The following is a 9,057-nucleotide window of genomic DNA, read 5'->3' as shown; positions in this document are numbered from 1 at the left end:
ACCACACAGCCACCCATATCCCACCCACCTCCTGGAAACCCCACATCCCCCTTGGTACACATGCCGCGTGCCCAGCTGCCAGACAGGATGGGACCTGCTGGCAGGAGCTGTGGCTACACGGGCAGTTGTCCCCACATCCTGGTTAGTGAAGGGGTCACAGGGAGCATTAACTGCTCTATGGTAAGAAAACCAAAGGCAAACAGCAAAATATATAGGTATTTAGAATTAATTTTATTATGATGATAGAGACACTGGTAGGCTTCCAAATGCTTTACACTGTAGATATAGCAATAAAACATTGCCCAACTGATCTCTCTAGATAGATAGATAGATAGATATAGTGTCCTTTGTTTTAATTGTGGAGGAACATGGATTTTGGGGTATTTTAGAGAGTGACTTTGGGATTTTTTTATCAGGGATTTTTCAGTTTTCCAATTCCTGCTAGGGAGGCAAGTGGCAGGACCCAGGCAGAGGAGCCTTCTCAGAGCTGGCACCTTGGACTCAGCCAATTGGGCCAATAGGAGGACATGCTTTGACAGTTCAAAGAGGCCATCACACTGGGAACATCGCCTGGGTGACAGCTGCCCAGATGGCTGGGCAGAGGACCCATGTGGAAGTAGTGCTGCACAAAGGCCAACTTTGCAGCCACAGCACACTGACTCAGTGGGGCAGATGCCTCTACTGGCTGTGCAGTCCCAATCTGGGTCTGGTAGGTGTGCAGCAGGTCAAAGCCAGTCAGCAGGCCCCACTGCCAGACTGCTGTGCAGGGAACATTCAGGGCTGCTTCATAAGAAGGCATAAGGGGTCCAGCTGACACAAGAGGTAGTGTTCACAAGTACCAATTGGCTGGGCCCTAGAGGCTCCTGAGAGTGAGTAGCCCTAACCTGCTTGACAGGGCAGCTTTTTGTACTGATGGGGCCAGTGCTTGTCCAGGCACATGAGTTGAGGCAAAAAGCCCTGGCTCAAATTTGCACCACTTCTACTTGAGCTGCTGCAAGCGCACGTGCTTGCCTGTATGGACGTGCCCAAGGAAGCTCAGGCCTATCTCGCTGGGCCTGAACTGGGCAGCAAAAGCTTGGCAGGCCTATACTGCACTGAGGTTTGGATCAACAGCGAGTAGTGCCAGGTCTCACCCTGGCCCGAATCTGCCAGCCAAACATGATTGGGGCTCAGCCACACAGCTAGGCTGAAATGCAATAGCTGTGAAACAGCACAAAGGGCCAAGGCCTATGGCTGCTGCCTGCACCCCCCACCCCACACACACACACATACACACCACAATACACAAGCAAAAGCACACACTTTACTGTATACAACCCATGTGTGGGTGTTGCATGCATATAGATCCATATCCATCCATAGATGGGTAAGTTAAATTAGCGAATGCCCTTTTGTAGAAAGGCACTAAAAGCAGCTTGTGTTATCAATTTAATTTGTTGCTGAATTGCTAAATTAGCCTAAGGAATAAATCAGATGAATTTATCCACACAAAAAGTTGCATTAAACTAAATATATAGAAACGCCCTGGAATTGGTACGATTTATATGTAGACTCAGTCTAAAGCATAATATGGAGAAGTAGGTCAAATTTTTTGGCTGCTCTTTTAAGTGTGAACATCTGTGTTCCTTTCTAAAGGAAAAAAGTTTTCCGAATGAAAAGCTACGGTGCTGTAAGCAGACATTGAAGGGAAACTACAGTTGGCACTGTCTGGAAGTTAATAATAAAAACACCAGGGAAGGTATGCAATAATGGTCTGTACTTACAGCACCTTTCTTCATGGAGTATCAGATACTTAAAAAAAACCAAAACAGGCTAACCACACTCCTATGAGATATAGGTACAGGAAGTGTAGGGATTATCCTGTCCAGCACAAATCTGGAATGAACCAAACATATGAGAGCAGGATACAAGAAGTTAACAGTACCAGATCCAGTACAAAGTGTCAGGAGAATTTCTTTAAGGAAATGGAATTATTCAAGTTAGCTAATATATCATGATGACCTGTTTTCCTTTTGCTAAAAGTGCATAAACATATCAGCAAGGCCACGGTGTCATCTGAAATATAGGATATCCACCAACATGGTTCTTTTTTCTGGGAATGGAGGAGTGAAGTGTGGAGGAAAACAAATTAATGAAAGAAGAGTAACACAGCAAGATGCAAAAAAGTGAATATTCTAAGAAATCCAAGTAAAACGTTTTAATTGAAAAATGAAAGCAAGGAAGAAATTGTCAATTTAACAAAAAATAAGGAAACCAGTTAAGAAGATTAAGGAAGAAGGGTCATAGCAGTCTGCCACTGCATGTAAGTACCTATACTGTGGCACATCCCTACCCTGAATGCTGTTGAGGTGAGGGAACAAGTTGTACCAGTTCTGTGCTGTATGAATTTTCTGGTATTTAAAACCTGTGTCACACGAACTTCATGAAGTAGATGTACCATGGACCAGAATTTCAGCCAAGCTTCCTCCTTTAAGGAAGTCTTGCAAAGTAGATGTTTAACTTTACTTCCAAGAATACTGGTACCGAAGTCAATAAGACTGAAGTGAGAGGTGGGGGGGGAAAAACCGCAGGCAGTTTTTGCAAGCAAATTCATGAAGATTTCATTGGATTTACTTTAGCATGTTTACGACTCTGACAATGAACTACATTAATGATACCTTGTAGCATTTCTAAGAGTTCTAGCAGGGTGTTATCAATAGTTCCCTTTTGTTATTATGCTCATTGATTGTTGTGTTAGGTTCAGTTGAGTTGGACCTTGGTCTCAGAAAAACATCTTCAAGATGATCTGGATATTATTTAAGAAAACTTTGATTCCATTTATACTTATGGGAGTTCTCTTAAGTTTATGTACAGTGAATTGATACTGGGTTTATAGCCTTTATTTTATGAAGTAAAGGTTACAAGTTTGCATAAACCAAAACAAGTGGGAAAGGCAATGAATATAATGTAGTTCCCAGACCATACATGCCTAGGGGACTTTTTGTTTGTACAGTGTCTTCACCAATAGAGTTCTGCTCTACGATTGCGTTGTGTAGGTGCTACTATGAAGAATAAATTGTTTAACAGGACTCTCATTGACTGTAGTCTGTTTATGTGCAGTTACTGCATCCCTTGCTGAATTTTTTTTTTAAAGTATTTCCTATTTTTGGTAGGCAAAGGTCAATAGCAGCTTAAAATAGAACTGTGGCACAGTAGTTGTTGGAAGCTACCGTGGTTAACAAAACAATGCACAACCACAGGCCAAAACTTCACAACCAAAAGACTTTGTGTCATGAATCTGGACAGAATGTCTCTTCTTTGGGGAATAAACTCTTTTCAAGTACCATATAATACCTTTGAGCAGATAGAAACTTTCAAACCTACCCTCCCCACAGATTATTCACCCATTTCCAGAATCAATATGTTGGATCACTACTAGAAAAGACACATTAGGTTCTGAAAATTGCTAAGCAATTTTTAATTTCTGGGGTCTGCTTTTAATTGAGTTCTGACTTTTACCCATCCCACCTTTTGTGAAGTGTTTAGCATGAAGACAACTGATGGAACAGGATTTCTTATTACATAGTAAAGCTTTTGTTTACTAATGCTTAGACATTTACAATAAGCTATATTACAATATATACAGTTTCTATTTACATATATTCCTTTTTCTGTAAAATGGAGCATTATAATACAATTACTCAGAATTTACAAGTCTTTTACTTTGCATCTTATGTGTATTGTGATAAGTATACATATTTTGGACCACATTCCATTGAGATAATCAACTTCAATGGGGTTTGGATTGGGCTCAAATTGCAGCTGAAGTAGCAGCAGAGTTTAATGTAGCTTCTTCTCATCTGTGTTCTGTATCTTGGTATCAAAACTTCCATTTATGTTATTCTTGACACCATATACTGCACTTGATTTTCAGTAAATAAAATAAAATAAAATCAGGTGTGCAAACAAAGAATAGTACATAGGTCCAAGAGCAAAGCATTCTTGCCAATAGTATTTCTGCAGTTAGTTTGCTATTTTGACAAATTATATGTAAAAACATGAAATGAGCTAGTACATTATGCATAGAAGAGGACAAGAACACAGAACCTTCAAATAGTATAGAATCAAGCATTGTTCCAAGGAATCGTTTTGTTATTAAAGGACTCCTGCCCTATTGCCTATGAAGCGAAAATTTCCCTGAAAGCCTAATTTTTTCTAAGGAGAAAGATTTGCCATCTGCCCATTCATCTTCACCTTCTAGTTTAACGTATAATCCAAGACACTGAACAAAACAAAGTGTCTCTAAATGTAACATGAGGTGTTGAACTGACTACAAGATGATGAAAAAATCTTGAGACTTTGGAGAAAATTAGATATTTTACACATACATTTCTTACATTCACCTGATTGTGGGTCAAGTTTTATATAAAACTATTTGTACATTCCAAGTCACTTAATATAAATAATATTTTATATTTTCACTCCATTGAACACTGAATCCAGCTGTTGGAAGAAAGCATTATTCTGAGGGCAGTTTTTATGACATACGCAGGTGCTGATTGACATCACTGGTTTTTTGATGACTTTGCCCTGAGGACACTGAAACTCAACCTGGATTGTTTTGGTGTTGTGTGGAGTGCAGCATCGCCCATCATTGCAGAGCCCACAATAACGGGGTTTGTAGGTCTGTGTACTAGTGCAGTTCTTGTACTCAAAGTGAATAGCCTTCAGTGATTTTTTTGTCCTGACGCACTTTTTTCCTTTCTGAAAAGAGGACATGAAGCGACATTAAGTGTGGGTAATATGGCAAGTCTTGATATCCTAATGAATCACATAGAATAGTCATGGATATATGACAAGTCTTGCTGTAGGTTTTGAAGACATAGGCCTGTTTCCTGTCTCTTCACTGGCTCTATACCAGTAAATCTCTGCTTTTCCAATGAAGTTCTTTACCAATTCTCCCCCCATGTGACCTTTGACATGGACACCTTAATTCTCATAGTGTGCATGCCTTTGGTAACTTAACAAAGCTTTTTTTCATAAGACTTAGTTTTGGCAACAGAATGAGCACAAAGAAATTATATTCAGAACCAAGTTCCAAACTCAAAATTTAACATTTTAAGTGAATGGAGCTATATTAAATAGAGGTGAAGTTGAACAATTACTCAGTTATGCTACATCACTGTATTCAGTACTTATAATACAAGATGCTAAAAACATTATACTAACTGACAGCGCTCATCACCAGCTACAGGATATCCTCACTATGCAAAATCTCTATAATGTAGTGTTAAGGAAACAGCTTATTTATATGTCAGTTAATTGCAAATACAAATTTGAGCATTATTTTTTACTCCAGAAAAAACTAGCTTGAGGAAACAAGGCAAAGAGCCCAGTAGTTTTCAAACATTTTAGACCCAAGGCACTCCTCATAAAATGCCAGCTCTTAATTTTCATTCATTTTTTGACTAGAGAAAAACAGTAGAGCAATTCTTCTGTTGCAAAAAACTCGGAGACCACAATGTGCTTGAAACTCTGGATTTCTATTTGAAATCTCTGGGATTCATCTTGTGAATCACGTATAGCTTTGAAGACCTACCAGTGCTAATATTGTGTGGCACCCACATAAGGATCTTGTGGCGCCCTGGTTGACAATCGTAGCTCTAGCCAGTGCTCAGATCATACCTTATCAGCTGGCTGCTCATTTTCACAAGGTCGAACCATGCAAAGACGTGTCTGCTTCACCATCTCACACTGTCGATTCCTGTTGGTAATGCGAGTAGAAAACCCCATTCCACAGCTTTTGGAACAGGCGCTCCAGTCTGTCGTCTGCTCAATACAGTTGGAACTCGAATCAGACACATCAATTCCAACTGTGGCTTCTTGTCTGTATGCTAGAAATAAAAAAAAAAAAAAAAAACAAACCCTCAATCCTCCATGATGAGAAAGACATTGGATTTTCACAGAATACTTTAACTCCACCCAGTCAGTGAATAAGGCAAAAAAAGCAACTAAATCCATGATTTTGAAATATGATTTGGCAACTTCAAAAACTAGTTCTTAGAGTGATTTTTTTTTTTTTTTTATACCACAAATTTGTTTTTTCAACATTTTAAAAGGTGGCTTCTTGGCAGTGCTGGCAATCAAAATCCTCCATTTAAATCAAGACAATGGATACTACTTAGTACAGTCAACAGAGTATGCATATGCACACTAGCCCTGCCTCCCCTGCTTGCGGAGATTAGCTTAGGATTCATACCCATGGAGTCCTTGGTTCATTTCTGCAGAACTTTAGTGACAGCCAGTGCTAGTTGTGACAGCAATTTTATCATTTGCCAAATCATGTTTGTGACTATATTTTACAAAACGTTTATCTTTTTCCAGCAGGAAGTCTCAGGCACTGGTTTGTGATACTTAAAATCACAAGTCCTAAGGCCATATGCCCTTTTGAGATATCAAATTCTAATAAATAGTATGAAAATTAAATAATGTTGTTATGGCTACAGGACTAAAGCACTCTTGTCAATTATTAAACAGATTGAGTTTCTGGAGGAAGTTTAGAGAGACTGTCAATTGATCCTGAGGCATTATGATTAGACAAAGTGTCTGTAAAGATTGCAATCAATGCTATATTGCTATACTGCCAGCAAAGCATATATTAAGCTGTAAAATGTGAATATTACTAGCTGCACTGTTTACTAGTGAAGTATGACATGGTTTTATAATGGGACAGAAACAGAATGAATCCAAGTGACCTTGGGACTCCTGTTTTTTCAGCCAGCCAATTGGGCTTGGTCTCTAGAGGAGATGCATTAGCTCTAGCACTCCTATGGCTCTTTCTACAAAATTCCTGAGAAGGAATTTTCTCCCCTTTTACAAAGATAAGACTCCAAAGTACTGGCCTTTTAATGGGCTAACCGTTGCAGAAGATGGGACAATACCATGTCACCCCAGAACAGGTAGTGTACAGGTCAACCTGCCACCAATAAAAAGTGAACCTGTACAAGGAAGCATTGGATAAAAGTGGCAGTTTTTTGTACTTGCGTCACATGGTGCCTTTCATCTAAGAGTTCATAGCTTGTCTCAAATTATCCAGAGTTCAAGTTCCCTGTCATTTACGTATCATTAAGGCTATGTTGTTGTTGTTTTTTTCCAGATGAGTGAACTGGAAATCAGCAGTTAAATGATTTCCTTAGGGCCACCTAGAAAGTCAGTAGCAAAGTCTAAAAGAAAAAAAAACTGAACCCAACTCCTTGATTTGAAGATGGAAAAAATTAAGAGTAAGTCTGCAAGGTTTGGACTTGGTCCTTATGCAGTGTTATTTATGGGAGAACCAGTATTATACACTATACTAAATTGCTAATATTTGGGGGGTGAACATTGCAAAGAAAGAGAAGCCAATTGCTTTTAAAATGTGGTCTTCTCTGAATATAGTTTAATGGCTTTGCAATTCCTGGTTGCTTGCCTGGCCATTACGGAGTTTGCTTGGCTTTTAAAGAAAACCTGGAAAGTGGAGTTCTAGTTTTAATAATAGGATGTTTCTAATACAGAGCTGTTGTGTGGCTAAGGTGAACATACAGTGAAAAAATCTGGTCTGAGTTTCTCACCAGCCATAGCAAAACCTCCTAACATCACTTCATCCTTAGGGCCACAAATCCACTTCTCACAGCACTCTCCAGGGACTTCGACTTTCCTGGGGAAAGGGCAATCCGGGCCTGGAAGCAGGAGGTCAAGGTTACAGCGGGGCACACAGCCTATCTGCCCATCTCTGCAGGTGCACTGGTATTTACAGCTGGGCTGGAAGGTCTCTCCGCTGCGATAGATAATCCCATCAAACACGCAGTTGTCTCCTTCGAGCACTAGTGGAAAAGGAAAAGTACAAGTTAGGTGTAAAAGCAGGACAGCGGGTCACTTAGTGCTATCTGCCCTGCTCAGAACTTGAGGGGCAGGGGGTGATATTGCAACTGAGTGGATAAGTGCCACCAGTTTCCTGGCTCTGCTTAGGTTGTGAGAGCCCTAGATATGAGCAGGGAGAGGAAACCCTGAGAAACAGGTGCCCAGGCTGCAATTGGAGGTGGGCAAGGACATGGGAACCCTTACACAGCCCCCCCCCGCTATTATTCAAACACAGAGAGATGGGGCACAAGCCCAGGACCTGGCACTGTCTCCTATCTCCTCCAAGGCTATCCATGTCACTGCAGAAGGGGCTCCAGCAGCCATGGGCAGATTTAGGATTTTGAAAAAGGGGGCTGCAGATGTATTGTGTTACATGTGATCATGTGCCACACCAGTTTTTCTCCAGTTAAAAAGAAACCGGAACCTTTACTAGTATGCTAGGAGTCTCTCACTATATTATTCAGGTTAAGCTCAGAACAAACACAAATATAGGTTTCCTGGAAGGCACACTCATTTGCTAGATTACATACAAAGTAAAAAAAAAAAAAATACAAACTAGGCAAAAAGAGTAAAAAAAAAGATATTGTTTCATGGGTCCCACCATCATTATAGGTAAAGATACAGCTTCTATTCAGATTTATAAAGCAAGATCCAGCCTTCCTGGGCATCAAGAGTCGGTCCGTTCTATGCCCAAGTGAATACAACCACACTGGAGGCAAGGGGTTTTTTTTAGCTAGCGGGAAATGTAAATGTTACCAGCTGTATGGCTCACGCGCGAAGCACAGTGCTGTTTGATAGCGGGACAGAAACCCAACGGATCCGTGGAAGGCCGCGTCTTCCACCAGCCCGCGGCCGGTCTCGGAGGAGATGCCTTTGCTGCGGCACTCCTACACCTCTCGCTTCCCAGTTCCTGAGAAGATGCCCCCCCCTCCCCCCGTACGGCTCCAAGACCAGCTGGCACTCAAGTACACTCAGCAAGCCGCCCATCATAAAAATCAAATCTCCACAAAAATTTACAAATAAATAAATAAAATCAGTCAAGCGGGGGGCCGGCTGGGAACCAGAAGCGGCACTGCGGGCGGGGGCCGAGCGGCGCCGCACTCACCCACGCAGACGCCGGGCGCGCCGGGGCTGCGCTCGCACTGGAGGCCGCGGCCGTGGTCGCAGGGCTGGAGGCGGGAG

General features: G+C 41.3%; 1 protein-coding gene across 1 annotated transcript; it reads right to left on the bottom strand.

Moving 5' to 3' along the window:
* Positions 1–3,550: 3,550 nt before the first annotated feature.
* NOV (nephroblastoma overexpressed) lies at positions 3,551–9,056 on the bottom strand (the record flags this gene model as incomplete). The annotated part of the gene is made up of 4 exons (XM_019546326.1): positions 3,551–4,743; positions 5,665–5,873; positions 7,587–7,838; positions 8,981–9,056. Coding segments are annotated over 4 exons (831 nt in total), but the record flags the coding sequence as incomplete, so codon positions are not given.
* Between the last annotated feature and the right edge of the window lies 1 nt (position 9,057).

The sequence above is a fragment of the Crocodylus porosus genome, unplaced genomic scaffold (genome assembly GCF_001723895.1).
Source record: "Crocodylus porosus isolate Cpor-Errol unplaced genomic scaffold, CroPor_comp1, whole genome shotgun sequence".
NCBI classification, from domain to species: Eukaryota; Metazoa; Chordata; order Crocodylia; family Crocodylidae; genus Crocodylus; species Crocodylus porosus.
Note: the sequence above shows the minus strand (reverse complement) of the source record. Positions and strands in the feature narration are given on the sequence as shown.